Here is an 18,672-nt window from a genome sequence, read left to right as displayed (position 1 = left end):
TGCTGTAAGTGGAAGATAAAAAACAAGAAAACAGGCAATTATAAACAATTAAAAATACCATCATAAAAATCATAAATTCCTCCAGCAGTGCTTTGAAACGACCAAGAGGAACCAGTGAGTGATACTTAAAATCCTTCTGCAGAAGATTCTACATACATGCAGCTGCGTACATAAAGGCTCCTTTGTCAAACTCCACATGGATCCTAGCTATGGACATTAAAGAACATAGTCATTTTCAGGTCTTTGCTTAATGTACACAGATAAATATCCTGGAAGTAGGCCAAGAATAGCTTTGTTAATAAGAAAATACCAATAAAAAAGTCTGCGATAAGAGAGCTACCCAACTCGAGCATACAGGATACAGTGATGAGTAAGGGGGTAACAGCTGGTAATGACTCTCAATGGTACATTCATGTGTACTGACTGCAAGCTGTAAATTCTTTCAGACGGTGATATTTGGATCCTACATGATCGCACATGGCTTCTTTAACGTCTATGCCATGTGTGTGGATACGTTGTTCCTGTGCTTTTGTGAGTATGCTGTATTTTTCAGTCATTTACACGACACAGTGTGAGAGTATGACTACTTGTACTGAGTGCAGCTATGATGGTTAAAGATTAAATGTCAAGCAGCCTGTCAGCAGTTGAATATAACTTTTTCCCTCTGTAATCTGCCTCTAAATGACAACTGAAACTGCTTCCTGCTCATTCAGCTCTCTAATGCCTGCATGACCTTTTTGCTAATTTCTCTCTACTAAGTCTTTGCTTTCCTTTCTCTGTCTGACTGTCACTCTGTGCGCTGCCTGCTATTCCTGCTCCTCCTGTCCTCTGCTGTGCTGGGACCTGGTCTCAGGTGAAGACCTGGAGAGGAATGATGGTTCTTCCTCTAGGCCCTACTACATGTCTCCTGGCCTGCACAAGATCCTGCGCAAAGGAGAGGAGGGTGCCAAATTATGTGCTGCTTCTTGAGCGGCTCGTGGCCATTTTAAATGAATTGTTGACTCTCTCACTCACTTCTCCATATCTACTGTACGTGTGGGGGTCGGGACGTCTGAGAGCGAGTACTGTAGGGCTAAACATCAAAACTGGATGCATCCCAGCCTGGACAGGGATGGCCTGGACATGAAAGGACATGCTTTTACTTTGGTTCCTCCCAGAAAAGGCACAGGGGGCTAAAAAAAAAGACCAGTTTACTTCCTCTCTTGAGCCAACTCAGATACTTGCCTTTTTTTCTGCCACACTTGTTTTTGTTTTTTCTTCTCTGTATTCTCTGCTGACCTCTGCCTTACTGAGAGGGTACACGTTAACTCGCAGGACGGACGCACAGGCTGAGATGACTATGATAGGAGCATTTTTACCCAAACAAACATAAGGACCTTAAGATGTACAGATGCCACTGATGGACTATGGCATACGGCTTCACCATGAGAAAATGGTGGACTTATGGGGCACCCTCTTGTCGCACTTTGGTCTTCTAGTGTATAATCATGTTTTGTATGCACTTTCACATATGGGAAAAGAACCATGTGATTTATTTCCTCTGTCAAGCATGATTATTTTGCTGGCTGTTGATGTTTACCATTGGTTTTATAGGTTGCTTTGATCCACCGTATTTATACTAACACAGACACAGATCCAAAAACAGTGTGTAATCCTGCACTTAGCAAAACAGGTTTCTCTTATTTTACATCGTTTAAAGAAGAACAAAAGGTCACAATAATTTTAAAGTTTCCATTATGCTCATAGATGTACTGTAAACCAGACAGAGACTTTGTGGGAGGTCAAGACTTCAAAAAAGACATTTTATGGTTTTTGCTTAAAATTTAAACAGAACCTGACAGTTTTCAGGAAACTTCTGAATGCAGCCACTAGTTTATGTGCCTAGTTGTGAAAAAAATAAATTGAAAAAAAAATTGTTCCTCTTATTCTGTGGTTTTAGACCTAACACCAGGAACCTTTTGCGATACAGTTTATAAAAGGATGTCAAAGCCATTTTTGGTAAATTTTTTATTGGATGGTTCAGATGTATTGCTGTTTTAATACTAAGTATAATACACACATCTATCTGGAGGTTATTAAGTGTTCTTTTTGTATAGGAGAATTTTTTTTATCGATGAAATCCAATGACAATGTGAATCCTTTTTTTTTGAATAAACATAAATGGTTTAAGTATTGTCCAGTGCAATTTCCATCTCTGTTTTTAACATGTTGCCACTGCTGCCTCCTAGTGTGGGATCTGGAGGTGAATGACGGCTCTCCCAGCCGGCCCTTCTACATGAACAGCACCTTGAGGCGCATTCTCAACAAGAAGAACGTCAAGACGACAAGAACGAGATAGGGAAGAGTGGAGGTCATTTACCAAAGTATGGTAAAAGCCCATGTGACAATAAGCCAAATGTAATGTGAGTGTACACAGGTTGCCACTGTACACTATAATGGACAAACCATAAGTTAAGCAACTCACATGCTCATAATTTATGGACTTGATAGATGGTTGGTATTTATAGCGAACTCCAGAAGTCAGTTTGTATACAAAATCTATTTGTATTGGATGGTGTACAAAGTCACACTAAGGTCTTGTATATATATGTATTTTATTTTATAGTTATAACTGAAATATACATATAATTATGTATACTTTTTACAGCCACACACTACATAGTAAGTTCCTATTGGAATGACTAGTTTCTTTCTTTATTGAGATTGTGGTAAACTCTTGTTTTTGCTCTTAACCTCTTGTAGTTGCCGGTTTTCACCACTTGGTGGTGCCAGTTGTCACCAGACCTCTGATGTGTGCCGTTGTTGAGTTGTGAATGCACTGCTGACTGAACTAGTTTTTCCATGAAATGGTCAAATGTCAGCTCATTTTTGTATTGTGTTATCACAGTTTTGACCTGACATTGTCTCACATTGAGAAACATATTTGCCTCTTAGCATCCGCTGTTTTCATATTTAACTGTCAAGGACATAATGGCACAGCAGTTCAAAGTGCGTCTCTCTTTAAGTGCCTTATTCTTAGAATTGCCACACTGAGTGTCTAATTGCATCCTGTAGCTACATAGTTTACACTGAAGATGCTTTTTTGATGTTTTTAAAAGAGCCTGTTAAAGTGATAGTCAGCAGCCAGTTATTGAAGGTCTTGTCCAGATGCTAGTGTTAGGAATAAAAGGTGAAGTAGAAGGATGCTCTGCGTTTTGACGGATTGGAAGCAACCATACAGTCACAGGTTTATTCTCAGCAGCTACCTGTGTGTCCAGTCAGCAAAAAATGCCAAACTTTGACCTGCTACCATTACAACTTTGTGCTCTTAAAATTATACTCCCACAAAATCTGTCTTTTTAGTATTAAAAAATCCTTTCCTTGTGGTTTTAAAGATGGCTTCCTTTACAGAGAACAGTGGCTGTACCCTGCTTGAGTTGATGTAAATTACAGTGTATTCCAATAATAGTAATCACAGGATACACATACCTGTAGAAAAACCAACCTCTTTGTTGTCCATGTGTGCTTTGCATGTTTCTACCACACCAAAATATAGGTAAATATGAGGTTTTATTTGGCACTTAAGTTGTTCATCCGTGACAAATGACAGCAACAACCCACAGACATATACAACTACCTACATGCTACAAACAGGCAGTCTCTAATAAACTGAACACACAGGCAGAGAGCTGAGAAGTTTGTCTAACCTGCTTGAGAGGTTTAAGATGTTTCTTTAAGTATCTTTAGATTTTTTTTTTTAAGTATAAATGACCACTTTACTATTGTGAAGGTTGAGCTTCAGTCTTTGCTACTTATAGGGTAGATTTTGGCAGACTATCTCTTTAATTCTGAAGATTATTGAACAAAACATGAGGCAAACATTACTTTGTGAGTAAGGACCATTTTAAACAGTGTGAAACCTTTCTGTCACCATGGAATCTTTTGTTAATCCAAAGAAGGGCACATACTGCAATGTATTGTTCAGTTATTAAAGTTTTAGTCAGAGGGTTTTTACGTTAATCAGTTTGTTTCTTATTTATTTTTTAGCTTGACATATATATATTACATTGGTTGCTGGTTGGTTGTTGTATAAGCATCGGACAGGTCTGGCATCAGACAGAGCAAATATGCTATGAAACAACAGATGTCACGGCCAGTTTGCATTGTATTAATCTGTCTGATGGAATTTTTAGCTGATGAAATCTTTTGAGGTGCAGCTGATTCTTTTTTTTTGTCTTGGAGCCAGAATCCAGGAAAATGCTTGAAGAACTTCTCTGCAAAATGAGGTATTTGCAGCTTTTGGGTGTTGTCAGTTTTTAGCTAAAGGGACTAATGAAATTACATCAAACTTCTGGTGAGGTTTTCTTTCTCACTAAATGGATTCGTGCATCACTTGAAATGATGCTAACCTGTAGATCTTTGAGATGTGACTCATTCTTGTGAGTCTTTGTACCGTGTTTGTCAAACCCTGAGAACTTGCCCTCATGGTGCCTCGGAGTGACAGCACCGCCAGGCTTGCACACCTCCTGACGCCGTTTGAGCTGAACGCGCTGAGACACGCACAACATAACCATTCAATAAAAGCAAAATAGCTCTGCTTGTGTATCTGAAAGGAGAGCAATGATGCATGTAGTGCTCAGTGTGGCATATTACGCATGGAGCATGTTAGTATTCCTTTTTTAGACTGAAGAACTATACTCCCAGTTAAATTGTTTTGCTTCGTGTTCATGCAGCTCAGGTTTCATTCCCATGAGGCTGAATACCTAAGATCTGATAAGTGAAGTGAAAACTGTTTTTATGTGCGCCCCCACCCCCACTCCCTCCCTCGCATGTCTGGAAATTAGATTTTTTTGGTCAACCACAGTCAACAAGTAGACACAAGTAAAACCTCTGCTCGTTAGAATGTGCGTCAGTTTTCTTACCGCAAACTCTCAAAAGTCAAACTCTGAAGATGCAGTGCTCAAACCTGTCGATACTCCATTCTGTTTTGTATGTTTGTTTATTGTGGCTCATTTGTGCAGACAGCTGACAGTGTCATATATTTATTTATACAGTAAAGGTTGCATGTGTTTTTTAACAGAGTATATTGCCTTCAAATATAGTTTTGGTACTTCTGTTTTTATCAATAAATATTTTTTTTCTGCTTTGCTTTTACTTCCTTTCCCAAATTCTAGATGTGCACATTCAGGTGTGAACTCTGCAGCATGTCAGCTGTCACTGGATCTGACCAGTAAAATATCTGTTTTCATTCATTCATCCCGAGTTTGTGAAATTAGACATTTATTTTCAAAACAGACTTCACATACAATAAATAAATTAAATTGCAATATCCAAACACTGCTATACAAACAATTTCAAGTTCACCTTCATAATGAGTCGACATTTTGGGTCCGGTGGCTTTCACTTAGAGTAGCACGGTCAAACTGTGTCACCAACTACACAAACAAATATAAATCTATAATGTCATATGTCACAATCCAATGAGGTACACTGAAACCTTTCCATTTCCACATTATACAGTACAAATTATAGTCAACCATAATATGCTCAACAGTGAAGTGAGTGTTTTCAAAGAATGTCAACATGTAATAATTTACTGACAGGTCAAGAAATGGAAAAGTTTTATGGTTCACTTAAACTGAAATTATATTTACCAAGGAGATCTGAATACTGCAGCTGCTAATGACGGACAACTCTTGTGTGTGTGTGAGTGTGTTTGTGTGTGTAGGAGCAGCTCAGGCGTGAGACACAGGCAGCGAGGTCATGGCGTGGGCTGGCAGCAGCGGTTGAAACATGGATGGAGGGGAGTGTACTGCGGGCACACACACACACACACACAGAGCACTAGAGTCAGTACAGTTTCCATAATTTATATTAAAATCTATAAATATAATTTCAGTTGAGACAGTTAAAGCTTTGATATCATTTTTAAGCTTCTTTTGTCTTCATTAATATGTTTCATAATGATTGTTACAAATTATTCATAGCAATGGCTTAGAAAAAACTTAATTATTTGAAAGTTGCTTTTCTTCTTAAAGAACTCCTCTTGTAGAACTTTATATAAAAATAGAGAAGGTGAAAATTTTAAATTTATAGAAGCAGTATTGTTAGAATAAATACAAGAAGAGCTGGGTACATTTCATCAGTTGTGATGGCCACTGTAACCTAATGGACAAAGGAAAGTATGTGGATAGACATATGATTTTAAATATATATAATTCCAATTAAGTGTATGGGCAAGTTTGGCTATTTATTAATGCTATTATATTTGAATTAATGAAATGTATATATATATATATATATATATATATATATATATGTGTGTGTGTGTGTGTGTGTATATATTTGTGTATAATTTTTCTTCTGAACTTAACAATCAAAAAAATTCTGTTTTTCCTTCTTTTTCGATGTTAAAAAACAAAGCTTATATTTTTCTCTGGCTGCATTTATGCCACTCAAGTCTTCTTTCTGTGAAATTTTCAGAGCCAAAGGTTCAACAACTAACGTAAAAAGACAATGAGATAGTGAGCTACCTGTTTTAATGCATCTTGTTAGTTGAAATAATTAAAGGTACAGTGTGTCCCAAAATCAAAATAACATATTTTCCTCTACTTGTAGTGCTGTTCAAAGTTCTGTTTTGGTGTGACTTGTGCTGAGTGTTGGAGATATCTGCCGTAGAGATGTCTGCCCTCTCTTGAATGTAATGGAACTAGATGGCACTCAGCTTGTGGTGTTCAGAGCGCCAAAATACACATTCGGAAAACTCAACAGCAATGTCTCTTTCCAGAAATCATGACCTGGTTCCTCAAGATAATCTACAGACCTTGTTGTGAGCCATTTCATTGATGAACGATTTCTTTCTACCAAACTAAACTTGGCAACTGTATCACCGAGCAGAAGGAAGCGTGCTTCTACTGTTAGCTCTAAAGCTCCACTGAGCTAGCTAACATTACAGCTCAGCTGAGGAGGATACCATTAATGTTTATATCTCACACTGTCACAAGCAAGAGCCTCTCGTCCATGAGTAGATGCACGCTTCCTTTTGTGGATTATTTTGAGTAACTGGGTCATGTTTTCTGGAAAAAGACACTGCTGTTGAGTATTTCAAATGTATTTTTGGCACTTTGAGCACCACAAACTGAGTGCCAACTAGTTCCATTATATTTTAAAGAAAGCAGACATCTCTACGGCTTATACCTCCAAAACTTACCAACTCACCCCAAAACCAACCTAGTCTCACTCTAAAGTTGTTGAAATCGGGCGCTTGGACAGCGACTTCTGGCATCAGACACCGCCGAACAAAGCTGTTCTTAAACATCTGCATGATACCGGCCAGTCATTGTTATAGTTTATGGTGGCCAGCGGCATCAGGGGAAACGCAGCGGGACAAGAACAGAGTTAAGGCAGCAAAGGTACAAGTAGGGCAGGTGGGAAGGATGATGGATGGGTCCAACAAACACTGACTTTCATCCAGGTTTTCCTAAACCCAACCACGTGCTTGTTGAAAGAAAAAAAAAAGTCTATTTGCGATGTTGAACCGACGTAGTGTGTTTATTTTGAAAGAGACTGTATGTAAACGGTAAAGTGTTTTCTGAAAGAAGACAATGCATGTAACAGGCACATTTTAACATGGCGTCCCAGAACGTCAACAACCAGTACACCCAGGGAGTACCTTGTACGTCATATCTGGACATGAAAAGTCTATGACCAAACCATGACGAGATCGGAGTGAGAATGTGTTGCCAAAACAATCCAGATTTATCAGTAGCACTACAGGTAAGAGTAAAAGTATGTATGTTTGATTTGGGGGTGAACTGTCCCTTTTAAGATGGTTCCTTCAAATAAACCAGAACAATATAATATTTGAAATGTTAAAATTAAATATGACAAACAGATTTGTATTACAGTGAACCACAGTAAACAGTCTCGACATAATGAAATGGCAGGAGCTCACTGTCTATGAAGGAGTGCAGTGCAGAGAGCATTGATCCCTCCGGGCCACCGTAAGCTGTGTACTGCAGCTCCTCAGGGGTCGGGGTGGGCTGGGAGAGGCGGCTGGACTGCAGTGAGGTCATGGGGGTGCTGGAGGTGTGGTTGGGGCTCACATGCTTCTTGTGGCGTGCTCGGCAGTTCTGGAACCAGACCTGTTGGTTAACAGGACAAAAACCTTTTGTGGGGCTGCACGGCACCAAGCAATAAGCTTCCATTGTCACAGGACACAAACATGATGTAATTAGCTTTTAAACTGTACAGGCCTTTATCTCCCTGCCAAGAAATCTCATGCAGCGACAGTCGAGGAGTCACCTCTGCCTCTGGTGAGTAAAATGAGTGTCACTATCAAACCATTGTCAGCAGAGGAAACTGAGAGCCTCAAACCAATAATTTAAAGCTGTGTGACTGGAACCACAGCATAGTTAACCTTAAGTTTTATGGAAACACTCCCATATGGTTCAGTTATATCATACACATTGAAAGCAACATTAAAAAAATGTAAAATGTGATGTTAAATATGTAAAAAAAAAAAAAAAAAAAGAGTAGATAGGAAAAACTAAGACGTGTTCTGATTCTCACATGCGTGGTTATACACATTTTGTCAGCAGTGGAAAGTAACTGAGCACATTTGCTCAATTACTGTAAGTATAATTTTGAGGTATTTGTACTTTAATTGAGTATTTCCATTTTATGCTGCATTGTGCTTCTTGTCAGCTGCAGTTACATGATGCTTTGTAGATTAATATTTTACATACTATTAGCTTATAATATACAGTATAATGAATTTACCAGCAGCATATTAAGTATAATACACTATTAAAATGCACAATAATCATAAACCAGTTATACAATATACACAGTATGGATGATGCACAAAGACTAAATTGTTATTCACATACAAAATATTAACGTTAGTCAGTTGGAGAAAGCCTGGGAGATGAGGTGGGAATCCTTTTATCAGGATAAATGATGTAGGTTTGTAGCATTTCTTTCTTTTGCTATTCAGTGTCTGCTTTATTAATAATTTTACACAAACATATTGTTCAAAAGCATATAGAAATGCATTTAATGGTGGAAGCATTGCTTTTCCATTGTTTGTAAATGTGTATTATACAAATATACCTTTAAACCCTTGCTTCTCAGTAGTAGGATCAAACTGTATGTTGCATCACCTGTGCTTCACTGACCTGTATGACTCTTCGACTGAGGCCCGTCTGCTCCGCCAGCTTTTGCAGCGTTTGGGCATCTGGATTGTTGTCCTGCGCGAACTGGGCCTGCATCACCTGCATGTTCAGAGGTAAAAGACACATCAGTTAAATAACAGACAGGTTGTTGTTGTGTGAGGTAATGCATGCTTTACTGCTGTGTGGAGATTCTACCTGCATTTAGTTTGTCTGTTTCAGAACAATGCTGCTTAGAAAATATAATAGATTTATAAAGATAAATGTGATTATGCAATTCATGCAACAAAAAATAGAAACATTATTATTAGGCAAAGGAAAACTATAAAAGTGTAATTTACAAAAAACAGCATCTTTGTTTGTGCCCTTCTACCTGCAGCACATGTTTTATTAAAATAAATAAGACACATTTAATTAAAATCCACATCTTTAAGTTTTACCTTGTATGCCAAATCTTTATTACACACATTTCTAATTATAACATCATTTTAAATCACATGGCCAGTTTTTTTAGGCTCAATTTTTTCAGCACAGTGAAGGAATTCGGATTTTTTTTCAGCAGAATTTTGTTTTGTATATATTTATCTGATTATCTATGTGGAGGTTAACCTGCAGCTGGTCGGCAGTGAAGCTGGTCCGTGCTCTCTTGGAGGGTTTTGGCTGGTTGATCTCCTGTTCAGTGGGCACAGCCCCCTCCATGTTAACACTGTTTCCTGCAACAAGAGCAGATAATCATATAGAAACATCTTGAAATATTCAGCAAAGAATGTATAATGTATAATACATTGAAATGCAGGATTTTAAACCTGTTAAATTAAAAAGAGCAGCATGCAATAACCTTTAACCAATATATTAAAAATGGGGCAACATCACATTAATTTCAGACTGTACTCTCAGGACATGAAATACATGTTTAAATTAATATTTTTAATTTACATATAGACCTAATTAATGATCTATTATCAATTACAAGAGGGGACAAACAGCACATTCAGCACAGCTTTCACTGACAGGAATTACAGTTAAATAAATAAGAATTTTATTATAAATATTTGGGGTTTTTTTTTTAGTATTTTTTATTTTCAGAAAAAGGAAAATGTTTGTTTTTTTATGTCAGTGTGTGTCAGTGTATCTTGTATGAAGGACCGAGCCCTTCAGCGGCTCACCTTTCTCCACGGCCCGCTTGAGGTTGTCCAGCATGCAGTCGTAGTGGACCCTGCAGAGAACTTTCTCCTCCACCAGAGCGAACTCCTCCCCGGTGGACAGCTGCCTCTTGCAGGAGAAGCAGGCGAAGCAGGCCAGGTGGTACACGTTGCCCTTGGCCCGGCGGACCCAGTCTGTGGAGTGGATGTTCCGGCCGCAGCACGCGCACCAGGTGCCGTATCTTCTGCAGGTGAAGGTCACGGTAAGCAAATTAGACACCAATATAACAGTGACTGCCTGAGGGCATTTAAAGGCTCCAGCACTAAGGAAATGTGTCTTTTTAGAATTTTAAAGGCTGATGCCAATTTTTTTTAAACTCACTATCTAGCTATAATTTTTACTTTTTTTAAAGCCAAAAATTAAATAATTTTCTTTCATGCAGAGAAACAGACCACTGCAGGTGAACTAACACACAGCTGCATCTGTGAAATTCAGAGAGACCTTTCAAATTAAAGACTTATATTACTAAAATCATCTCCTTCCATCTATCTTTTTTGGTACGATAAAGAGTTCAAATGCTGCAAGTAACCTGTTAATTGTGATTTACTGAATTCAAATAATTAAAAATGCCCAGCTGAAGCGGGGTGACATTTCAAGTCTTGCAACTTTTATAATTAATGCCATAATTATTGCTCGTAATTTCTCAATTTGCAACATGGCGGTTCATTTAACAATTTCGTTTCGGTTGTCGTTAATAAAAATGGATGCACATACCTAAAGTAATCCAGTTTACAGAAAACCTCTTTCTCTTTGATGTAACAGCTTGTGTGGCTGCCAAGCGAGGTCTGGCACACGCTGCACGACAGACAGCGCACATGCCAGCACAAGTCGTTAACCTAAAGCAGAGATTGAGTAAATTAGCAGAAGTCAATCAAGGTTAGGCCCATGGTGGGGCTATAGGCTGCACACAAGCACCTTAAAAACCACAGACATCCAAATGCAAACGAGGTATAGAAGTCATACTGCAAGGTTGGAATTAAAAACACTCCTCAACGAAACAAAAAGGTGTTTACCTTTAATAAATATTTATCAACAATTTCCTCGTTGCAGCTTGCACACACAGCTCTGCCTAACAGAGGTGCAGATGCCATCGCCTGCAGCGACGACGCGTCCTCATCCAAAACTTCCACCGGCGCGCCCTGAAGGGATCATCAGACCTGCGGTTAGAAAATGACGCACAGGAGCGCATGCACCCCATACCTCCAGCACAGCAGGAGGTATGGGGTGCATGCACAGGAGCGCATGCACCCCATACCTCCTGCTGTGCTGGAGGTATGGGGTGCATGCACAGGAGCGCATGCACCCCATACCTCCAGCACAGCAGGGGCTGCTAAACTGCTCACCTGTTTACTGGCACCAACCTCACAATAAATGGTTAAAAGAAGTATTTTCAGATTCTATTTTTTTCCAACTTAATGTGCGTAAAGATTTGTGTCAGTAGGTTAATATCGAAAAACATGGCAATAAATTCGGTGCGCAGAAAAACACCAGCAGCGATTATCACTAAATTTGAAGGCCATTTTAAAAACAAAATGAAGGTGGATTTTTCTCACTTATTAATTACCTACAAGCAAGTTTAATAATTTTAAATGTTATTTAAAGTAGGCCTATATGGTGCAGAAATATTCCTCATAATTGCCAAAAGTTTTTGCGCTCCACAGTCACGAATATTTAAAACTTTATCCAGCAAAATAAAGTGGTGTGTCGTTCATTCTCAGCCTGTTTTGGAGAATAAATAAAGTTGAGTCCTACCATAATGTCCCTCCTGTCCTCAGCGCATTTGCCTAGCAGCTCTCCGTCTCCTTTGCAATCTTCACACATGACGAGAAGTTAACACGGCGGGGCAGAGAGGGCGCAGGTCTCTCACACTGTCGCAGCTGCCTTAAATGCCCCATGCTCCATCCCATAAATATCATGCCTTTCACTTTTCACCATGACAACGCCGGCGATTAACCAAAATGACATTTTAAAAGAGAAGGATAGTCATTACGTACATAAACAGACAACACTTGAGCTAATATCCATCCTATGTGCATTATGTTCTTGAGATCTGCATTTGGGATTTAGCAACCTGCTCGTTCGCAATGCGCGCGTGCTGTGGTTAAACACCCCACCCCCCACCCCCTCTTAACGCACCAATTTCACGTGTCAATCAAAAAAAAAAAAACAGCGCCAGGTCTCAGGGAAAAGAGGATTGATTTTTTTAATAACAGCAATTAAAAGGCTAAGTTCGCCACAAACGTCTACATGGGGCAACCAAAAGGTGAAGAGGTCTCATTAACTACTTGAGTTTTTAATTGCAGAATTCAGGGAGGGGTAATTTTCTGCGACATTTCTTCAAATTGTGAAAATACTGAGCTGTCAGCGTGTGGAAGGCCGGCTTTAATGACAGACTGAAGTCTACTTTTGATTTAATTGGCAAAGCAATTTGTGTTAATATTTAATCTCCGACGCGCTCCATACACCGACTCGCACCTCAGCCTGCTGCTAAGAAATAGGATACGTGTTTAATGTTTATCACTCACCTCATCGTTGGACAGCAGAGATCCGTTTTCAGTCTCGTTAACAACGCAACACTCCACTTTTACTTCACTTTTCCAGCGCATGTCTGTGGTCCGCGTCCAGGAGTGTGCAGAGCTTCCCTAGTTTGAAAGCAAAAATGCTGTTATTCTTTCTTTCTCCTCCAGGATTCCTCTGTGTCAGTCAGCTCTGCCCTGAGCTGTTTCCAGAGGGCGGATCATAATTCATATTTTCCTGTTCTCTGTGGACGCGCCTCCCTTTGGAAATAAACTTATTGTGTGGCTTTATGTGAGCTGCTAGAAGTTAAAAAATAGTCTGTCACAGTTATATTCTTTTAGATATTTTCAGATTGACTTCACTTTGCATATATGTAACTCCAGAGCTGACTGACACACAGGAAATACAATGCATTTAAATGGTAATGACCAGTGGTGAAAGTACATCAAGTACTGCACATAATTATGATTTTGAAGTACTTGTACTTTACTTGAGTATTTAAATTACATGCTACACTTTGTACATCCGTTCTTAAATTACATAAGCCTACTTTTTTGAGTGTATCTTGCTGATATAGTTCAGGGTGTCTACAGGTTGTTAATATAAGGCCTTAAATTGTTTTAATTTGTCTGAAATTCAGATTCGATGGGTCTTTAATATCTTTGGTCACATTACACCAAAAGAATTTTTACAGTTATTGGACAGACTGAAGAATTGCAATAATAAATAGCATTTATATAATGTGTATTTCCATTGCAGGCTTGGTTTTAAATGTCATATAAGGTGGTATTAAAAGGTCTTAAAAGTCTTAGATTGAACTTGGTCATATCTGTAGACACCCTGGTACTTCTGAACTTTTAATATTTGAATACTTCTTCCACCACTGGTAACAAGCCCATAAACACTATGATGTATCTTTGAGCAACATGTGATCTGTTTACTGAAGTTTGCTCTCACTGGGTAGAGCATAAAGTGCCTGACCGCTAGGCTGCTAAATTTTATATATTTAATTTACGGTTTACAGTTTGAGACCTTGGCTAGATTTACCTGTTAATTTGCTGGTTCCCAATCTAATTGGCCTTTGGCCACTTTAAATGAAGCAATGTCTACTGGTAACCCCTCATCTGATGTTTTTTTCCCCCTTGTTTCATATGAATCATTGAAGGGGGCCCGAAGAGATAATATTATTGCATTATTAACAAAAGAAAAAAATATATTGTAAAATCTCAAAAAATAATCAGCATAATTTTATGTTGCAGAATTTTATTTCCTATTAAAGCCCAGTTTGTGACAAAGAGAAGGATAGACACCTCAACACTCTTCTGCTTATTGGGCTCTAAGGGGAAAAAAATTAAAGGAAAAATATTGGCTGATTTTGCAATTATTATTATTTTACATGTAAAACACTGTGGTCCCACAGATGGGAACACAATGAGGAAGTAAAGCCAATGTCAATGAAATACAAGGGTTAAGTGTACCTGGGTAAGTGTACTTAAGTAATTTCCCCACTGCTCTCAGACCCTCTGAGTGATTCTGCATCATCACAAAATGGAAAATCAGGCCGCCCATCTGCTTCAAGTCTGTGTGCCTTAAGCATAGTTCTTGGAGGGGGACACAGGGGATACGTCAGACCCTAATATTTAGAACATGTGCATTTGTACCCCCCAGTAAAAACATGAAAGTAGTAGAGGACTTTTTTTTCTGTGAACTGCCAGAACGCAATTCATAGACCAGCCCTGTTGGCAAACAAATTGTGGTTTTGCATGTTTATACAAAAAAATGTTATGTAACATTTGTACATTTCATACGTATTATACTAACATTTCTAAAATATCATAGTTCTGATTACATGTTTATGAGCTGACGTTGGCATCAGGAGGTGGAGGGATTGGTGAGTGGTGTGACGCCTCAGCACGACGGCTGCAAAGCTGCAGGCCACTGCAGAGCACCGTCCAAGACCAACTACAATAATACTGCTGCATTTCCAGCACCAATTGTGCCACCAAAAGTGGGTGTTTTATGCCAAAACATGATCTCTTCCTGACCGTAACAAAGTGTATTTTGTCCCTAAACCTAACTGCACATTATCCAAAGTGTTATTGAAACCGTAAGTTCCAACATATTAACTACATAATAATGTACAAATGTTACATACGCACCAGTGCCTCCAGTAATAGGATGTGGCAGCATGCAACCTCAAAAGCAATGGTTGCAATCTGCCGTATAACAGGAAGAAGACAAAGCAGCTATGCATGGTTAAGGCAGGAAGTATCATGACATTCCCACCATAGACATGTTTGCAAAAAGGCAGAAAATGGTACATAAAAATTCACCAGAATAAAGGAAATGAAGAGTTTGATGCCCAGAATTTCCTGGAGGAGAAACCCCAGGCCCCTGCTCAGTGCTTGCTTTATGTCCCCCCAGCCCTCCAAATGATTAAAAACAAACCTATGCCCTTGCTATATGCAAATCATGTCAACTGTTATTCTATATCCAAGTAGTGACTTGGACACTGCCTTCTTTTTAGGAGGTAATACGGACACGTCACAAGGATTAGGAGGACAGGAGTGACAGAAGTCTCACAAACAACCTCTTTGGGTTACTTGAAAGAAACGCACAGTTGCTTACTCTTTTTTGAAATCGTTTTTCACTTACTCATTCAACCCAGTTGCTCACGCAATCCCACCCCCCACATACACACACACCCTTCCATCCCAACCGCCACACACACAAGCAGCAAAAGGCTATTTTCTGTCCTAGCCGTTCTGACAGGATAACAGTCCGACCTGCACCGGCATGAGTCTGCGTCCGTATCGCACCATCACAGAGGGATAAAGGAGTTAGCGTGCCTCCATCGAGATGTGTCCTGTTCCACCTGGTGGAGATGAATACTCTTTATCAGATAACACATCTCAAACATTGCAGAGCAGAGAGTTCACTGAAGCAGCCTGTGAGACAACCACTCCTCTCTCTCAATCCACTGCAGAACTCTTTGAACACAAGGTACAAGAGACCCCATATTTAGGAGCTTTATTTTGGCCTCTGTGATGAGCTCAGATGGAGAGGTCAAAAGTGAGAGGAGAGGTGTAATGCCAGCAAGACAGTGTTACTGTTAAGTATAATACCAAAATAAGTAATACCTACCTGGAGAGCATTTTTATCATTAAATCCTCTCTCAGACATGAAAGTCTTTATCACTCCACCGCACCGTCTGAAGAATACCTGATGTGGCTACAGATGTTGGGAAAGATCTGTTACATCTGAGTGTGTAACAGTTGCATGGCTTCATTTTCCATGGCTCACTTCCTAAATGTTTTGCGCCATGTGGACCAGACAAAAACAGTGTCTCATCTGTCAACAACAGGTCTACTTACAAACTTGTTCGACGGCTTTGCTGCTTTACTTCTGGCAGAGTGTGAGGCTGCTGTGGTTTATATGGTATGATCTATAAACACTCCATCAATAGGCAACAGAAGTTGAAAGTAGGTCAGTGATTACGATTGCATGCAAGGCAATGGTCAGATGGATTATTGGCTGTAGGCGGACACAGCTTTGGAGAATTATGTCACAAATAAATTATAGTGTTACACTGAAGTTATAATGTTACATAGAAGCTGCTTTTAACAGTGAATTTTACTAGTATTTTTCCACATTATTAAAAGTCTTCCTAGAGAGATAAAGAATACTAGAAATATATGTTAACAATAATTTAGCTTAAGCACTCTTCTTAACTAACGTTCATTCTGGGGTCCTGGAAACTCTTTAAAAGGGACAGTCCACCCCAAAATCAAAATAGATGAACTAGATAGCACTCGGCTTGTGGTGCTCAAAGCGCCAAACATGTGTATATATATATATATATATATATATATATATATATATATATATATATATATATATATATATATATATATATATATATGTGTGTGTATATATATATATATATATATATATATATGTATATATATGTATATGTATACATATGTATGTAAATATACATTTGAAAAACTCTCAGCAGCAATGTCTCTTTCCAGAAATCATGACAGCGTGACTCAACATAATCCACAGACCTTGTTGTGAGCAGTTTCATGTTGGAACTGTAGATCTTTCTACTGAACTACACCCGCCAACCAAATCACTGCGCAGAAGGAAGCATGCATCTACTCATGGATATGAGGCTTGTGCTCGTGACAGTGCAAGATGTAAACATTTAATGTATCCTCATTCAATGGTTTGTTTGATATGCTGTGAATTATCATTCAACAAATGACATTTTGTACTCAATGTAAAGTTACTGTGGTTTGATTTCGGGGAAAAAAATGGTGATGACGCAACTTGAAATAACTCCATCCACCACACCAACCTGCCTCATTACAGGACCACTTCCTGCCTTACTCCCAAAAGCACATCAATCCTTAATGTGTGGGTTATACACCAATTACTAGCTTATTATTATGTGGGATATGTATGAATTTTGGTGCATTTTTGTAAGAAAACATACAGACAGTACATGAAAAAAGTCTGAAACTGAGCTGAGCTGTAACATTAGCTAGCTCAGTGGTGCTAAGAGAGCTATCAGATGCATGCTTCCTTCTGCACAGTGATATGATTTGTGCGTGTAGTTTGGTAGAAAGAATATAGTCCCTATATGAAACTGCTCACAACAAGGCCTGTGGATTATCTTGAGTAACTGGGTCGTGATTTCTGGAAGGAGACATTATTGTTGTTGGGTTTTTCAAATGTATTTTTTAGCTTTGAGCACCACAAGCCGAGCTCCATCTAGTTCTATTATATTTGAGAGAAAGCAGACATCTCTACAGCTGATATCGCCAACAAGTAAGTCCTGTTTATGGCAAAGGGAGGAGTAAGCACATTGATAGTTTTTTACATTTGGGGTTTTACAAAGGCCAGACGGAAAGAAAAATATATATTTAAAAGAAGATAGTCTGCGAGGCCTCAATCAATAATGAATAGTTAAGTAAGTAGAGGATGAACTGAAAAGGCATGAAGTTAAAGATAAGACATGCTTTTCAACATTTAAAGGAAGATTGGTGTATCATTTTTTGTACAATTTTAGAGTTAAAAAAGGAAAGGAGCACTGTGCAAAACTTTGGGCAGCCCAAGATGTTTGAGCTCTTAGTTAACTTTCACTAGGCTCAGATCTTAATTAGCTTGTTAGGACTGTGGCTTGTTCACAATCATTGTTAGGAAAGGTCAAGTGATGCAAATTTCAAAGCTTGAAAAATACTCTGCCTCCTTAAACCTTGTCCTGTTAATCAGCAGCCACTGGCTCCTTTTAACAGCTGCCTAGCACTCTGAAGACTAAAGATTTATCAGACTCTGGAGTGGTGGAACACTGTTAAACTGTGCAGCGACACCTGCACAAATATGATCTTCATGTCATGGAAGAGTCATCAGGAGAAAACCTTTTCTGAGTCCTCACCACAAAATTCAGCATCACAACAAGTCAGGGAAAGAACACCTGTCCAGCTGTTAAGCATGGAGGTGGTTCAATCATGCTTTGGGCTTGTGTTGGAGCCAGTGGCACAGAGAATGTTTCACAGGAAGAGGAAAGAATGGATTCAGTTAATATCCAGCAAATTCTGTAAGCAAATATCACACCATAAAAAAAAGCTGAAGATGAAGAGAGGATGGCTTCTACAACAGGACAACAATCCTGGAGACCACGAAATCCACAATGGACTACCTCAAGAGGTGCAAGCTGAAGATTTTGCCATGGGCCTCACAGTCTCCTGACCTGAACATCATTGAAAATCTGTGGATGGACCTCAAAAGAGCA

At 39.0% G+C, this 18,672-nt stretch overlaps 2 protein-coding genes across 11 annotated transcripts in view; one reads left to right on the top strand and one right to left on the bottom strand.

Annotated features, from left to right (window-relative positions):
* slc44a5b (solute carrier family 44 member 5b) overlaps positions 1–5,123 on the top strand; it is a 39,875-nt gene extending 34,752 nt beyond the window's left edge. For 3 of the 6 annotated variants that reach the window (XM_078168693.1, XM_033622108.2, XM_033622106.2), the window contains 2 exons: positions 447–531; positions 2,229–5,123. In XM_078168693.1, coding sequence (XP_078024819.1) covers positions 447–531; positions 2,229–2,338 — 195 coding nt within the window. In that variant the 3' untranslated portion in view covers positions 2,339–5,123. Of the gene's footprint in view, positions 1–446; positions 532–853; positions 2,173–2,228 lie in introns of those variants that run through there. The other 3 variants (XM_078168692.1, XM_033622107.2, XM_033622105.2) reach the window with 1 other exon arrangement.
* Positions 5,124–5,263: 140 nt separating this feature from the next.
* LOC117254255 (LIM/homeobox protein Lhx8) lies at positions 5,264–13,044 on the bottom strand. Of its 5 annotated transcripts, XM_078168696.1 has the most exons (9): positions 12,883–13,044; positions 12,108–12,187; positions 11,369–11,494; positions 11,070–11,191; positions 10,319–10,539; positions 9,762–9,865; positions 9,159–9,254; positions 7,934–8,123; positions 5,264–5,791 (listed from the first exon to the last, which is right to left on the bottom strand). In XM_078168696.1, exons 1-9 carry the CDS (start codon positions 12,959–12,961, stop codon positions 5,715–5,717), a joined length of 1,095 nt encoding a protein of 364 aa, XP_078024822.1. In that variant the 5' UTR covers positions 12,962–13,044; the 3' UTR covers positions 5,264–5,714. The 5 variants fall into 5 exon arrangements, with proteins under 5 accessions (XP_078024822.1, XP_078024820.1, XP_033478282.1 ...); XM_078168694.1 differs by lacking the exon at positions 12,108–12,187 and having other exon boundaries at positions 10,319–10,536; positions 12,881–13,044; XM_033622391.2 differs by lacking the exon at positions 12,108–12,187 and having other exon boundaries at positions 12,881–13,043.
* Between the last annotated feature and the right edge of the window lie 5,628 nt (positions 13,045–18,672).

This window comes from Epinephelus lanceolatus, chromosome 6 (assembly GCF_041903045.1).
Source record: "Epinephelus lanceolatus isolate andai-2023 chromosome 6, ASM4190304v1, whole genome shotgun sequence".
Classification (NCBI taxonomy): Eukaryota; Metazoa; Chordata; class Actinopteri; order Perciformes; family Serranidae; genus Epinephelus; species Epinephelus lanceolatus.
Note: the sequence above shows the minus strand (reverse complement) of the source record. Positions and strands in the feature narration are given on the sequence as shown.